The following is a 16,245-nucleotide window of genomic DNA, read 5'->3' as shown; positions in this document are numbered from 1 at the left end:
ATTTTATTTTATCAATTTATTATTTTATTCTCATTCTACGTGACTTTACCGAAAGCAAAGAAGATGAAACATTTTAAACTCGACGCGACGACCTGACCCCCCCCTTCTTAAACGGGCGCGAAAAAAAAAGCGGCGTTTAGAGTCGAGGTGACGTTCGCGAACATCGTGGTACAAGGGGCGCGCGCTGTGACCGCGATACTGAGAAACGTTTATTTTTTTTATTTTACCGGGTACACATGTATATAACAAAAATAGAGAAGTGATAACTCAACGCGTGGAACACTTACAGCAGCAGCTAAATGCTCACGAAAAATAAACATGCCGTAGAGACGTTGTTTCTAAATGCGGAGCGGGGGAAAACACCGGAGCACATGAGAAAACTCGCACTGCCATGGGGAGACGCGCAAACTCCAAATATACAGGAGCAGCAGCAGGAGGCCGTGTCAGGGTCTGGAGTGAACCCACAACCTCCTGCGTACCAGGAGGTCGTGGGTTCATCTCCTAGCCACCGTGACTAGCAGTCTCTGCCTACCCCGCAAGGGTGAGAGCACGGTGGTACGGCATTACGGTACGGGATTGCTCTGCTGCTTGTGCGGTACATCATGTGGACCGTACGATGTGTTGTTGTTCCGTGACGAGTGTCACGGTGGTGTCATTCCTCACCAGCGCAAGTGATCAATCAAGCTAAGGTTCTTAATTTATAATAATTAAACTACGCCCTTGATAATCAAACGACGCTATTGTCCTCAAGGGCGGATTAAAAACAGAACTGAAACATCAACATCAGCAGCAGGACGTGAGGTGGGTGTGGTGGTAGTGGTGGGTGTGGTGATAGTGGTGGTAGTGGTGGGTGTGGTGGTAGTGGTGGTAGTGGTGATAGTGGTGGTAGTGGTGGTAGTAGTGGTAATAGTGATGGTAGTGGTAGTAGTGGTAGTAGTAGTGGTAGTAGTTGTGATAGTGGTAGTAGTGGTGGTAGTGGTGGGTGTGGTGGTAATAGTGGTAGTAGTGGTGGTAGTGGTAGTAGTGGTTGTAGTGGTGGGTGTGGTGGTAGTGGTGGGTGTGGTGGTAGTGGTGGGTGTGGTGGTAGTGGTAGGTGTGGTGGTAGTGGTGGTAGTGGTGATAGTGATGGTAGTAGTAGTGGTGGTAGTGGTAGTAGTAGTGGTGAGTGTAGTGGTAGTAGTGGTAGTAGTGGTGGTAGTAGTAGTGGTGAGTGTAGTTGTAGTGGTAGTAGTGGTGGTAGTAGTAGTGGTGAGTGTAATAGTAGTGGTAGTGGTGATAGTGGTAGTAGTGGTGATAGTGGTGGTAGTGGTAGTAGTAGTGGTGAGTGTAGTTGTAGTGGTAGTAGTGGTAGTTGCAGTGGTAGTAGTGAGTGTAGTAGTAGTGGTGATAGTGGTAGTAGTGGATGTTCTCAGTCTGAGTCGCCAGCGTACAAGTCCGCCAGCTTGTGGAAGTCCGACAGATTGTGGAAGAAGTTCGGCCCCCACGTGTCCAGGACCCCGTGGCTGTGGTCGGCGTCCCACGGTGAGGAGCCGCTCAGTGAGGAGCTCAGTGAGGAGCTCAGTGAGCTCAGTGAGCTCAGTGAGCCGGCCTCGGAGCCGGAGCCCTCGTACGCGAAGACGGCCAGCGAGTCGTACGGAGGTGACATCTCATCGGCATCGGCCGCACGCAAACTCTGCAGGTGCAGCGGTGGTGGTTCAAGTAAGTGGTGTGTGATGGTGGTGATGGTGGTGATGTTCAAGTGAGTGGTGTGTGATGGTGATGGTGTTCAAGTGAGTGGTGTGTGATGGTGGTGATGGTGGTGATGTTCAAGTGAGTGGTGTGTGATGGTGATGGTGTTCAAGTGAGTGGTGTGTGATGGTGGTGATGGTGGTGATGTTCAAGTGAGTGGTGTGTGATGGTGTTCAAGTGAGTGTTGTGATGGTGGTGATGGTGATGGTTCAAGTGAGTGGTGTGTGATGGTGGTTCAAGTGAATGGTGTGTGATGGTGGTGATGGTGTTCAAGTGAGTGGTGTGTGATGGTGGTGATGGTGGTGATGATGTTCAAGTGAGTGGTGTGTGACGGTGGTGATGGTGTTCAAGTGAGTGGTGTGTGATGGTGGTGATGGTGTTCAAGTGAGTGGTGTGTGATGGTGATGATGTTCAAGTGAGTGTTGTGATGGTGATGTTCCAAGTGAGTGGTGTGATGATGGTGATGGTGTTCAACCCCCTACCTCCTCGCGGTGCCGGACGGGCAACTCTGTCGTGGACAGTGCTGTGGGGGGAGGGCTAATTCCGATTGGTTCATCCCCTCATGGCGTCTGTGACCACCACAGGGGCTAAACGGGGGCTCTGGATGGGTAGAGGGGCTGGTAACCCCTCCACCTTCAAAAAATTACCGCGAAACTACGACTTAAACTTAAATATGTGTAGAGGTGTTAACTACGCGCTGTTGCGTAACCTGCATTTCCACCAGGGCAGTGCAGCATTACCCCTGGGTACAACGGTTGGGGTCAGTCGAGGTAAAACGGATCGTAGCCAGGGTTTAGTACGAACCAATCAGACGGTTCTACGTGGGAATGTATGATTGGTTTTACCTGGCCACGAAGGAGTATAAGACGGGTGACCCAACGGACCTCAGGGAGTTCTCTCCCTGCACGAAGACAGAAGACTGGGCTGAAGCCTAGCTAGGACCCTGGACCAGCCTCCCAGCCCTTCTAAGGGCTAAGGCTCGGCATACCCAGTGGTCAGGACCCACCGGGCCAGCGGTGGGTCAGATAGCCTCCCCTAGGTCCTAGCCGGAGGACTAGGATAGCGGTAGACGTGTGAGTCCCGCCAAGTCCGGAGGTTGTACCTCCTTAGGTATCAAGGAGGTTAGCGGTAGACGTGTGAGTCCCGCCAAGTCCGGAGGCTGTACCTCCTTAGGTATCAAGGAGGTTAGCAGTAGACGTGTGAGTCCCGCCAAGTCCGGAGGCTGTACCTCCCTAGGGTATCGGGTGAGGGGACCGAATATCCCTCTGTGTGTGTTAAGCATTGTATAAGGAAATAATACAATAAACAGAGTGTGCCTCCTTAAGAAGTCTGCTCGTCCTTACAACACTACAACTGGTGTCAGGAGTGGTTGGAAATGGAAACCAGAAGTTCAGCCCACGCGCGGAGCCAGAACGAAGATAACGCTGTCTCACCTGCAAGCACCGCCAGCTCCACTGAAAATGCTGCCGCGTTGACGGCCGCCCAGCCACCGGTTGAGCAGCCGGTCGCTCCCCCTGCCATGGGGGACGGACTCAGGGCAGCACACGGCCGTCTCGCTCAACTCCTACATGCCGCGGCCTCCATTCTCGAGGAGATCAACTTGGAGGTCGCGGGCAGGCCGAGTCAACCGCCGGCAGACGTTCCCGCTATCGGCCGGGGCGGACATTTTGATTTTCCCGCCGGAGAACCACGTGATCCCGCCGGAAGCGGAAGCCAGGGGCATCCTGGGAACGCGGGGGGCCAATGAAAACCCGCAACGTCATCAGCACGCGACGCTGCGAATTCAAGTTCCTCAGCGGACGCCGCGTCATCACTGTACCGACACGGTACAGTAGACTCTATCGGCCGGGAAATCGCCGATCTCCGGCTCGAGACGGTGCAAGCTGAGGGGGAGATGACGTCCGCCCTCCAACAACGCCTGCCCATCTTCCGGGAATTCACATCTGAAGGGGGCGACTGGGCGGTGTTCCAGCGTCGCTTCCTGAGCCACCAAGAGATGGTGGGCTGGTCGGACGCACAGGCGCTCCGAGCGCTACCGGCCACTCTGGACGACGACGCTCTCGCCTCGCTCCTCACCATCCCCAGGCACAAAAGGGCGACTCTTCAATCGGCCCTCCGACGGATGTCCGACGTCTACGGGCCTCCATCCGACGTCCACAGCCGATTTTACGACAGGCGACGCCGCCCTAAAGAGTCTCCGTTGGCATTCCGGACCGCTCTACTGGCGATGGCAAGAGCGGGTTACCCTCGCATGGACGACGAGGCCATCGACGCCATCATTCTCCAGAAGATGCTGGAGCTGGCGCGCGAGCTGCGCATCGTCATCCAAGCGGTGGATGACGACAGTATGTGCTCGCTACGAGCCGCTCGGTGCATCCACGCACATCTGCTGCTCCACACGGAATCGACCATCGCCGCCTCGGCTTCGACGTCGGAGCCTGCCAGCAGGGACGCCGAGTTCTCCCCCGACCGGGCCTTCATGGCGACCAGGTCAACGGGCTGTGCGATCGTCCGACCACGCTGGTCGTCGCAACGACCAGCAGCGGGGACGGCCTTCTCCACGCGGCGACGTGACGTGCTTCAACTGTGGCCGACGAGGCCACATCTTCTCTGACTGCCGTGCGCCTCGACAACGCCACTCCGCATCCCGGGGCCAGAACTACAGGACGTCCACGGCATCGCGGCAAAACCAGGCAAGTCGCGACGCCTCACACGCTCGGCCCGCATTCACACCATACACACCGCAACGCACAATAAAAAGGGCTCGCGATTCGGCGTGTGATGGGGGGTATTCTGGTGTTTGTTCGCGGCCACTCGGACCTGGGCAGTGGTCTGAGTTGGCCCATAGGGTAGTCGCGGCGACGGCAGGTTGGTCCGTGGTTGTCGGATCAATCGAGGGTGTGGAATTTCACGTGTTAGTCGATACTGGCGCGTCAGCTATGATCATTTCGGATTTGATTTACAATATACTGCCCGTACGATGCCGCCCCTTGAAACGGGTTTCTATCCCGTGTTTCGCCGCTAATGGCAGTTCGCTGGGCATTATCGGGCAAATTCGGGCGCAAATTTCGATTGGAGACATTAAATTGGCAGGGCCTATTTTGGTCTCTTCTTCCCTTGCCGTGTTTGTTAGGCACTGATTTTCTCGCGAAAATGCCTATTAAGATTCTTGTAGATCAAGGCTGCATCGAACTCCCGTCGGGTCGGCGGATGGCGTTCTTGTCCACACCCTCACATCCGCGCATGGCTAGTGCCTCGGTGCAGGCGTTTGTTGCGAGCACAGTCCGCATTCCGCCAGGGACACAAATGCTCGTGCCCTTGCAACTTAAAAAACCGCTAGCCCCGGAGGCCTCGGCACATGGCATTTTGCTGGGGCCTTCAAACGCAGCTGCTAAGGGGTTAGATTTGGTGGCTGCACAGACCCTCGTAGCAGCCAACAGGGAGCCGTTCTTGCAGGTTTTGAATGTCGGATTGTCCACAAACGTCATTCCGCAAGGAACTGTGCTCGCTCACGCGACCCCGGTGCCATTGGGGACCGGAGTCGTGGGACACGTGCATGACACGCCGCAGGTCCCACCTCCTTCCGAATCGGATGAGAGATGGTTGGACGCGCTTTGCACAGACACGGGTAATCTGTCTCATTCGCAGCGAATTAAATTGCGCGCTCTTCTGCGAGAATGCCCGATGTCTTCAATAAATCTAAATTTGATATTGGCTGTACCAAGCTGCTGCGTCACCACATTGATACTGGTGATGCTGCCCCGATTCGACAAAACCCGTTTCGGCTTAGCCCGGCGGAGAAACAGCATGTTAAATCGGCTGTGGATGACATGCTGGAGGCCGATATAATTTCTCCCTCCACTAGTCCCTGGGGTGCTCCAATAGTGCTGGTCAAAAAGCATGATGGCAGTCTCCGTTTTTGCGTTGATTTTCGGCGCCTAAATAAAATCTCGGTAGCGGACGCCTACCCTCTCCCTCGTATGGACGAGTCATTGGATGCCTTGGCAGGGGCGCACTATTTCTCCACCTTGGACCTTCTGTCGGGGTTTTGGCAACTCCCCCTCGACGAAGCGTCAAAACCTAAGACTGCTTTTCGGACACCACAGGGGCTTTTCGAGTTTAATAGATTGCCCATGGGTCTCGTCTCGGCCCCAGGACGTTCCAGAGGCTCATGGAGCTGGTCCTCGCTGGGCTCCAGTGGGACTCATGTCTCATTTATCTTGACGTCATCGTCTTTAGCCGCACGTTCGGCGAACACATCGAACGGTTGCGTGCTATCTTCTTGAAAATGCGGGCCGCTAACTTGAAATCCAAGCCGCAGAAGTGTCATCTTCTGCGTGAGTCTGTGCGCTACCTGGGCCACATAGTTAGCCGCTTGGGCATCTCTACCGACCCTGAAAAAAACAAATGTGTTCGACATTGGCCGACCCCTACATCTGCGGGCAATGTTCATAGTTTTATTGGTTTTGCGTCGTACTACCGCCGGTTTGTTGCTGGCTTCGCGACAATTGCCAAGCCGCTCCACGCCCTTACGTCAAAAGGGGTGGCGTTTCATTGGGGGGACGCAGAACAGGCCGCGTTCGACTCCTTGCGGAACGCGCTCGTGGCGGCACCGTCCCTTGCATACCCCGATTTTTCCGTGCCATTCGTGTTGGACACCGACACTAGCAATACGGGGATTGGGGGTGTTCTGTCCCAAAAAGTTGATGGCATTGAAAGGGTTGTTGCCTATGGTAGCAGAGTCTTGTCTCTTGCTGAACAAAGATACTGTGTGACCAGACGTGAGCTGCTGGCCATTGTTTTTTTTATTCAACAATACAGGCCGTACCTGTATGGTCAGCATTTTACCATGCGATTTGATCATTCGGCTTTACAGTACGCTCTGCGGGTTGACCAACCGTCCGGGCTGCTTTCTCGGTGGCTCGATGTCCTTCAGGAGTACGATTTCAATGTCACTTACCGTAGGGGTGCACAACACACAAATGCCGATGCGTTGTCTCGCCTCCCGCTGGCTCAAAAATGTGCATGTTTTTTGGGCTCGGGCCGTTGTAAGCCGCCACTGCCTGCGCAGGTCACGCCTCTCACAACGGTGTCAGCCACGCTTCCCGCCGCCTCAGCGCCGATATCGGATCATGCAGATCCAATGGCCAGTCACGATTTGCTGGGGCTAACTTTGGCCGAATGGAGTCGGCACCAGAGCGATGACATGTCGTTACTGAGGTTGCGTCGCCACGCGAATAATGCGGCTCCAAGACAGGGCAAATTTAATTCATTCGTCATGAAGCACGGCTTGTTGATGCATTGGGATGCTGACTCGTGTCAACATAAAATCGTCGTGCCGTCCGCCTTGCGATGCAAAGCCGTATGGGCGGCGCATGAGCGTTTATTGCATCTGGGTGTTCATAAGACCATTGGGTTGTTGCGGTTGCAACTTTTCTGGCCGAGCATGCTGCGCGACATCACTGACATTTTGCTGGGATGCACCCATTGCGCGCAACGTAAACCGCCGGCTAAACCGGCATGTCCACCCCTGCAACCCATTTCGGTCTCTCGTACAAATGAGTTGGTGGCTCTCGATATTTTGGGCCCTTTTCCTACTACGCCACGGGGTAATAAGTACCTTCTGGTTGGGGTAGAGTATTTTACGCGTTGGCCTATGGCCTGGGCCCTCCCCAACCAGTCGGCGGCGGCCGTTGTGGACGCCTTTGTTCAGGGCTACGTTCTGGACAAGGGCGCATCAGAACGGTTGCTGACCGATCAGGGAAGAAATTTTTCGGGAGCCTTGCTGAATGATGTGTGCCGCCTGTTGGACACTAAGAAAGTGCGCACTTCGCCCTACCATCCCCAGACCGACGGCATGGTGGAGCGCCTTCATAGAACTCTCACCGCTATGTTATGCCATCAGGTCGATGAATCCCACCTCGATTGGGACTTGCAGGTTCCGGGGGTCCTCGCCGCATACCGTATGGCACCTCACGCGGCGACGGGATTTTCCCCGTTCTTTCTAATGTATGGCAGGGATGCCTTTCCTCCCGCCGACGTTCGGCTGGAAATCGAACAGCCACCGCAAAAGTCAAAGCTCGTTGACCACTTGCGATTCAGCCTCCGTAAGTTGGCCGAGGCACGGGAGGCCGCCATTGAAAATTCTGCTTCCCGCCAATGGGCGAATTTGCGACTGCGTGACCCTCGGACGTACACGCATCCGTGGGCACCGGGAGACAGGGCATGGCTCCACTGCCCCCAGGTGCCGGTGTCCACGTCGGCCAAACTCCTCAGACCATGGCGAGGCCCGGTTGAGGTAGTGGAAGTCCTGCGTCCCCAATGTGTTAAAATTCGCTGGGGACGGCGTCGCTGGTGCGTTCACCCCTCTCGGTTGAAACCCTTCGTCACGCCACGCGTCCCTCCACAACACACACGACACGGGGGCCGAGTGTGCGACGCGTTCGACGAGGCAGATGTTGCCCCATTGGTGCCTAATCCACAGCGCAGGCGTGTCATTCCTCCTGCATATGACGCGGGAGTGACGGCTCCAGGCAGGCCACGTTCAACCTCAATGGACCGTGGAGCAGCAGGTGTCCGTGTGGAGATGCCTAAAGGCCCACCGGATGCTCTTGCTCATCCTCCTCCTTCCCTTGTGCCGCCGACAAAGCCTGCCATCCCCTACGATGGTCCCGCGAAACACACGCGCGCGAAATCTCGCCGGTTGTTATCATGTTCTTTGGCATGTCTAGTGCCTTGTACATACGTTATGTTGTTAAGGGGGGTATTTATAGGGGTTTTATTGTTCTTGTTCTTGTTGTTCGTGAGGCACACTCACAATTCTTCTACCATTGGTAATTTCGGAGTTTCCCATTGTTGCAGCCAGGACGGCTGGAGCTTCCGAAGGAGGGGGTGATGTAGAGGTGTTAACTACGCGCTGTTGCGTAACCTGCATTGCCACCAGGGCAGTGCAGCATTACCCCTGGGTACAACGGTTGGGGTCAGTCAAGGTGAAACGGATCGTAGCCAGGGTTTAGTACGAACCAATCAGACGGTTCCACGTGGGAATGTATGATTGGTTCTACCTGGCCACGAAGGAGTATAAGACGGGTGACCCAACGGACCTCGGGGAGTTCTTTCCCTGCACGAAGACTGGGCTGAAGCCTAGCTAGGACCCTGGACCAGCCTCCCAGCCCTTCTAAGGGCTAAGGCTCGGCATACCCAGTGGTCAGGACCCACCGGGCCAGCGGTGGGTCAGATAGCCTCCCCTAGGTCCTAGCCGGAGGACTAGGATAGCGGTAGACGTGTGAGTCCCGCCAAGTCCGGAGGTTGTACCTCCTTAGGTATCAAGGAGGTTAGCGGTAGATGTGTGAGTCCCGCCAAGTCCGGAGGCTGTACCTCCTTAGGTATCAAGGAGGTTAGCGGTAGACGTGTGAGTCCCGCCAAGTCCGGAGGCTGTACCTCCCTAGGGTATCGGGTGAGGGGACCGAATATCCCTCTGTATGTGTTAAGCATTGTATAAGGAAATAATACAATAAACAGAGTGTGCTCCTAAAGAAGTCTGCTCATCCTTACAACACTACATATGTAACAAATAAGCTTGTGCCGGAGGCCCCGGGGGGACAGGCGTCTATGACGTTTCCTGGCCAAACCCCAATTGGCGGAGCCAGGAGATTGAATCTCAACCCTCGGGGCTCCTCCAGAAACAACGAAAAGCCACTACGGATGGCCACGTGGAATATTTGAATGCTCACTGCGGAGGAGAGGCTACCACTCCTCTGTCGGGAGCTGGACCGGTACCGCCTGGATCTCTGTGGCATTTAGGAGGTCCGGTGTACCGGTTCTGGCTCCTGCCACCATGAGGGGTGGACAGTTCTCTACTCGGGGCAGGAGACTGCCAAACAGGGTGTGGCTCTTATTTTGAACAAAAAAATGAAGGGGGCGTGGGAGCGTGGCGGTGAGGTGTGGGAAGCTGTAAACCCCAGGCTACTTTGGGCTCGCCTTCCCATCAATCGGAGGCGAGGATTGGTGGTCGTGGTTACTTATGCCCCCACCGAAGACGAACATCCGTGGAGGGATGCAGGCAAAGCCGATGAGTCAGATGCCTTCTATGGCCTCCTGTCACAGGTGCTGGCCAAAGTGGCCCCTCGGGATAGAGTCATCTTGTTGGGTGACTTCAATGCCTGAGTTGGTCATGATGGTGTCACCTGGCCTGGAGTGATTGGAGGGCATGGGCCGGATCAGCTTAATAACAACGGTAGGAGGCTGCTAGATTTTTGTGCAGCCCATGGACTTGTAATTACCAACATGCTGTTCCAGCATCGGCGCATCCACACAACATCATGGATGCATGCCGGGTCCAAGCAAGAACATCTGCTGGACTACATAGTGCCGGACCAGCGGATGCGAGCCCATGTCCTTGACACCAGGACCTACCGTGGAGCTGATCTGCCCTCTGACCATCGACTTGTCATCTGTAAGATGCGCCGCCCATTCTTCCGCTCCGGTGGTGGGTGTACATCCAGGACCCCATTCCAACCAAAAGTGGCCTGGTCTCGGTTATCTGATGAAAGTTGCAAGTGAGAATTTCATCATTGCCTGCGGCTGGGGTTGGCATCGTCCCGCACTCCTCCTGATGTCGAGGGTAAATAGGCGAGGTTTAGAACTGTGACTCATGTGGCTGCAATGTCTGCTTTGGGTACGTGGTCAGGACCTCCCCAGAGACCCTGGCTGACAGAGGAGGTGTTCAGGATGGTTGAGAAAAAACGACAGGCCCACTGTCATCGGCTACAGAATCCCACGTCAGAGAATGAGGCTTACGCAACCTTCACTCGGAGGTTCGGAGAGCCGTGAGGCGCTGCAAGGATGAGTGGTGGTCGCGGGTTGCTGAGGAGATGGAGTCTGCCTCAGTGGCCCGCGATCACAAATCTCTATTTAACTCCATCAAAAAAGTAACCTGCAGTGCCACACCTATTACCATCATTACGGGAAAAAACGGTGATCCAATCTCTGACCCCCAGGAACAGGTTTGCAGATTTGCTGAGCATTTCTGTGAGGTCCTGGGGGAGGGAAAATCCCTCAGCCAGGAAAACATCGTGGCACAAAGTGAGGATGACCCTGCTGAGGCTGCGGTGCCTCAAATATTGGAAGTCACCCCCTGTGAGTGGCTGGCTGAAGTGCCATCTGTTCAGGAAGTACTGAGGGCGATCCGGAGTCTGAGACCAGGAAAGGCAACGGGCAAAGATGATCTCTCAAGCGAAATGCTGAGGGAAGGTGGAGTTTGTGCACAGACTGCCCTATATGACATCAAAACAACAGTCTGGACCACTGGATGGGTTCCGCAGGATTGGAAGGATGCCCTGGTGGTCCCCCTCTTTAAGAAGGGGGACCGCACAGACTGTAACAACTACAGGGGCATCTCACTCCTCAGTGTGCTGGGAAAGGTCCTGGCAAGGATTATTCAACATCGCCTTGCCAGGTACGCTGAGGAGAGGCTTGCGGAGCCCCAATGCGGTTTCAGGAAAGGGCGGTCCTGCACAGATGCCATATTCTCTGTCCGTCTGCTACAGCAGAGGTGTAGGGAATTCCAGCAAGACCTACATCTCTGCTTTATTGACCTGGTCAAGGCCTATGATACCATCAATAGGCCTGGGCTCTGGGTTGTTCTTCGTGCTTTTGGAGTACCTGACCCTCTGCTCACAATCATTAAAGACGTTCATGATGGTGAGCGGGCCCGGGTAAAACTACGTGGCCGGGAGTCCGAGCCTTTCCCTGTACACCTTGGGGTGCGACAGGGATGTCCTCTGGCTCCCACATTATTTAACATCTATTTCGACCACGTAGTTCGTGAAGCCTTCAATAGCTGTACTGGGGGAATCTCCATATGGTACAGATATAATGGGAGGCTGATCGATGCCCGGGTGCGGTCAAGGGATGGCTCCCTATTGCTCAACCACGTTATGTATGCTGATGATTTGGTAATAGCTGCTCATTCAGAGGAGGAGTTGGAGACGCTGCTGCTGAGACTAGAGCGTGCCACTAAGAGATGGGGCCTTACCATCAGCCCCACCAAAACTAAGCACCTGCCTGGGTATTTTGTACCATCAGACACTCCACCCCCACAACTCCCAATCGGTGACGGGGCAGTTGTGGAGAGAGTGGAGAGTTTCCCATACCTGGGAAGTGTGCTTATGACCGGCTCCAGTTTAACAGCAGAGGTCTCACTCCGAATCAGTCGAGCAGCTATCTATTCATCGGTTGCGTAACGCTGTGTGGACGCTACCTGGTCTGTCGCTCCGCACTAAGCTTCAGGTCTTCTCGGCCACGGTCATTCCCTCCCTTCTCTATGCTTGCGAAACGTGGACCCCCCTAATGGGACATCTTCGCCGGTTAGAAACATTTAGGCTGGCCTGCCTACGATCCATCCTGGGTTTAACCAGACTGGATTGTGTGAGGAGCTCACAAATCCTTGAAAGATCTGGGCAAGGTCCCATCGGTGAGCTCCTCCGGCGGGCAAGGCTGCGATGGCTGGGTCATGTAGCCCGCATGCCCAGCCACCGCATGCCGAAACAGCTTTTGTTCGGCCGGATCGAGGGGGCTAAACGGGCGCGGCACAGGCTAGAGAAGAGATGGAGTGATGTGGTACAGAAGGACGTGGAGCTGAGTGGACTTGCCGATGACTGGTACCAGCGGTGTCAAGATCGGCCTCTGTGGAGGAGGCTCGTGAAGGACGCTACTGGGCAGTTGGAGGTAGTCGCCCTCCAACAACAACGGAGGGCAGAGGAGCGACGCTCACAACAACGAGCGGAGCGCCGGGTGGCTAAAGCACAGCAGGTTGGCACAGTAGGAGGCACAGGTGGTGCATCAGCCAGTCATCTCAGTCAGTCGACCCGTGGCACCTGGGTCTGCCCCGTGACCTCCTGCCAGCGGGCGTTCGACACTCCACGTGGCCTCAAGGTGCTCATGTTCTGGCACAAGCGTCGTGGTGACGTCACCGCCACTTAGTGGCGAATGGCGGTTGTTGTTGTTGTGTGATGGTGGTGGTGGTGGTTCAAGTGAGTGTTGTGTGATGGTGATGGTGGTGATGATGTTCAAGTGAGTGGTGTGTGATGATGTTCAAGTGAGCGGTGTGTGATGGTGGTGATGTTGTTCAAGTGAGTGTTGTTGTGATGGTGGCGGTGGCACCGACCTTGCCGATGAAGGCTGCCATGTCTCTGGACAGCACGGTCTCTTCCAGGCGGAGTGATCCGGGACAATCGCCGCACGGCGGTGACGGCGGTGACGGCGGTGACGGCGGTGACGGCGGTGGTTCAAAGCGCAGCAACGTCGCATCGTAGTCCTGCAGTGCAGACACCGCAGCCTCACCACAGTCTCACCACAGCCTCACCACAGTCTCACCACGGCCTCACCACAGCCTCACCGCAGTCTCACCACAGTCTCACCACAGCCTCACCACAGTCTCACCACGGCCTCACCACAGCCTCACCGCAGTCTCACCACAGTCTCACCACAGCCTCACCACAGTCTCACCGCAGCCTCACCACAGCCTCACCACAGCCTCATCACAGTCTCAGCGCACGCCATCTCATTACACCGCATCGTCCGTGTCACTGTGGGTGGTGTCACTGTGTCACAGTTGTGCGGCAATATCTTTTCATCGGTTGCGTAACGCTGTGTGGAAGCTACCTGGTCTGTCGCTCCGCACTAAGCCTCAGGTCTTCTCGGCCACGGTCATTCCCTTCCTTCTCTACGCTTGCGAAACGTGGACCCCCCTAATGGAACATCTTCGCCGGTTAGAAACATTTAGGCTAGCCTGCCTACGATCCATCCTGGGTTTAACCAGGCTGGTTTGTGTGAGGAGCTCAAAAATCCTTGAAATGCGATGGCTGGGTCATGTAGCCCGCATGCCCAGCCACCGCATGCCGAAACAGCTTTTGTTCGGCCGGATCGAGGGGGTTAAACGGGTGCGGCACGGGCTAGAGAAGGGATGGAGTGATGTGGTACAGGAGGACGTGGAGATGAGTGGACTTGCCGATGACTGGTACCAGCGGTGTCAAGATTGGCCTCTGTGGAGGCTTGTGAAGGACGCTGCTACTGGGCAGTTGGAGGCATTCGCCCTCCAACAACAACGGAGGGCGGAGGAGCGACACTCACAACAATGAGCGGAGCGCTGGGTGGCTAAAGCATAGCAAGTTGGCACAGTCAGTCGACCCGTGGCACCTGGGTCTGCCCCGTGACATCCTGCCCACTGGCGTTCGACACTTCACGCGGCCTCAGGATGCACATAGCCTGGCACAAGCGTCGTGGTGATGTCACCGCCACTTAGTGGTGAATGGCGGTTGTTGTTGTTGGTGTCACTGTGGGTGGTGTCACTGTGGGTGATGTCACTGTGGGTGGTGTCACTGTGGGTGGTGTCACTGTGGGTGATGTCACTGTGGGTGGTGTCACTGTGGGTGATGTCACTGTGGGTGGTGTCACCGTGGGTGGTGTCACCGTGGGTGGTGTCACCGTGGGCGGTATCACTGTGGGTGATGTCACTGTGGGTGGTGTCACTGTGGGTGGTGTCACTGTGGGTGGTGTCACTGTGGGTGATGTCACTGTGGGTGGTGTCACCGTGGGTGGTGTCACCGTGGGTGGTATCACTGTGGGTGGTGTCACTGTGGGTGGTGTCACTGTGGGTGGTGTCACTGTGGGTGGTGTCACAGTGGGTGATGTCACTGTGGGTGATGTCACCACCTCACCCGATCCTCCTCCCCCCCACCCTGCTCCGTGTAGTCGGTGGCCGCATTTACGAGCGGCTCCGCGAGGCTCCACCTGCCCACTTTGTCTCCATGGCGACGCCGTTTCAACGCCAACGCCAAGAGAAGGGAGCCTAGAACGCCTGTGCGGGGGTCACGGGGTCACGAGGTCGGAGCGGGGGTCGTGGGTCAGGATGAGGTGTGGGGGCAGGGCGGGGTCACGGGGTCGGAGCGGGGTCGTGGGTCAAGATGAGGTGCCGGGGTCACGGGGTCGGAGCGGGGGTCGTGGGTCAGGATGAGGTGCGGGAGGAGGGCGGATGAGGAGAGGGAGGAGGGGGAGGGAGGAGAAGGAGGAGTGAGTGAGTGAGGAGTGAGTGAGTGAAGGAGAAGGAGGAGTGAGTGAGTGAGTGAGGAGTGAGTGAGGGAGGAGGAGGAGGAGGAGAAGGAGGAGTGAGTGAGTGAGGAGTGAGTGAGTGAAGGAGAAGGAGGAGTGAGTGAGTGAGTGAGGAGTGAGTGAGGGAGGAGGAGGAGGAGGAGGAGAAGGAGTGAGTGAGTAGTAGGAGTGAGTGAGGAGCTGACCCAGTAAGATCACCAACACGACGATGGCCGAGACGGCGCTGGCGGCTCCGCTGGCGGCGCTGGCGTGGAGGCAGCGGCCGCGGCGGTCGCACGCGGCGCAGAGCGCCACCTGCAGCTGCCGCACGGCGCTCAGCGGCGGCATGCCCGAGTCCCCGACGAGCAGCGCCACCCAGTGGAGCCCCTCCGCCAGCGACGACTTGGCCAGCAGCTGCGAGCTGTTGCCTGCGCCGCCGCCGCCGCCGGGGGGACGCAGCACGTGGACAGACGCGGGGCCGTCGGAGGTGCCGGGGGGAGGGGCGAGGAAGTAAACAACAACAACATTATTCTTGGTTCTATTCGGTAAAGTCACCACGTAGGTAAAAAATAAAACAACAAAAATCACGACGTTTTGGCCACAACACAAGTGGCCTTCATCAGGTGAAGGGACCGCACTCCAACGCTGTCCTCATGACAGCACGGTCCCTTCACCTGATGAAGGCCACTTGTGTTGTTCTTTTAATTTTACCTACGTGACTTTACCGAATAGAACCAAAGAGCATGGATCTTTGCAGTCACAAAAGCTTCAAATCTAGAAACAATATTCTTGGTTCTTTCGGTAAAGTCACCACGTAGAAAGGGAAACAATAAAATAATTTAAAAATAAAACGATGAAATTCTCACGACGTTTCGACTGCAGCACAAGCAATCATCGTCAGGTGTGGAAACCACAGCAAGAAAAACCACAGCAAGAAAATTTCGAATGTTCTCGCTGTGTTTTTCACACCTGACGATGATTGCTTGTGTTGCAGTCGAAACGTCGTGATAATTTTATTGTTTTATATTTTTATTATTTTATTGTTTCCCTTCTACGTGGTGGTGACTTTACCGAGAGAAGCAAGAATATGAATCCCTGCAGTCAGGAAAGATTTAAATCAAAACAACAACAATGGCAAGCGTCACCTCCACCTCCATTTTTTTCGACCTCCATGGTAAATCTGATGGCTGGGTGTATGGAATTGATGTGGTCGCGGAATTGGTCTAGAGCAGGCTGGCCATGTGGCCAGATGACAAAGGTGTCATCCACGTACCTCTTCCATAAGGTCGGGCGTAGAGTGGCAGTCTAGATGGCGTCAGTTTCAAATTTTTCCATGAATACGTTGGCTACAACCGGAGATAGGGGGGACCACATCAATTCCATACACCCAGCCATCAGATTTATCATGGAGGTCGAAAAAGATGGCAA

General features: G+C 55.5%; 1 protein-coding gene across 1 annotated transcript in view; it reads right to left on the bottom strand.

Annotated features, from left to right (window-relative positions):
* Positions 1 to 187: 187 nt before the first annotated feature.
* Positions 188 to 16,245, bottom strand: part of LOC116957687 (cadherin-2-like) — a 140,480-nt gene continuing 124,422 nt past the window's right edge. The window contains exons 12-15 of the mRNA XM_076062655.1: positions 15,024 to 15,245; positions 14,448 to 14,587; positions 12,896 to 13,045; positions 188 to 1,672 (exon numbers count right to left, since the gene is read on the bottom strand). Coding sequence (XP_075918770.1) covers positions 1,409 to 1,672; positions 12,896 to 13,045; positions 14,448 to 14,587; positions 15,024 to 15,245 — 776 coding nt within the window. The 3' untranslated portion in view covers positions 188 to 1,408. The remainder of the gene's footprint in view (positions 1,673 to 12,895; positions 13,046 to 14,447; positions 14,588 to 15,023; positions 15,246 to 16,245) is intronic.

This window comes from Petromyzon marinus, unplaced genomic scaffold, assembly GCF_048934315.1.
Source record: "Petromyzon marinus isolate PM22_M1 ecotype Great Lakes invasive population unplaced genomic scaffold, UKy_Petmar_22M1.pri1.0 PM_G_Scaffold_7, whole genome shotgun sequence".
NCBI lineage: Eukaryota > Metazoa > Chordata > Hyperoartia > Petromyzontiformes > Petromyzontidae > Petromyzon > Petromyzon marinus.
This window is presented reverse-complemented; position numbering and strand designations above follow the sequence as displayed.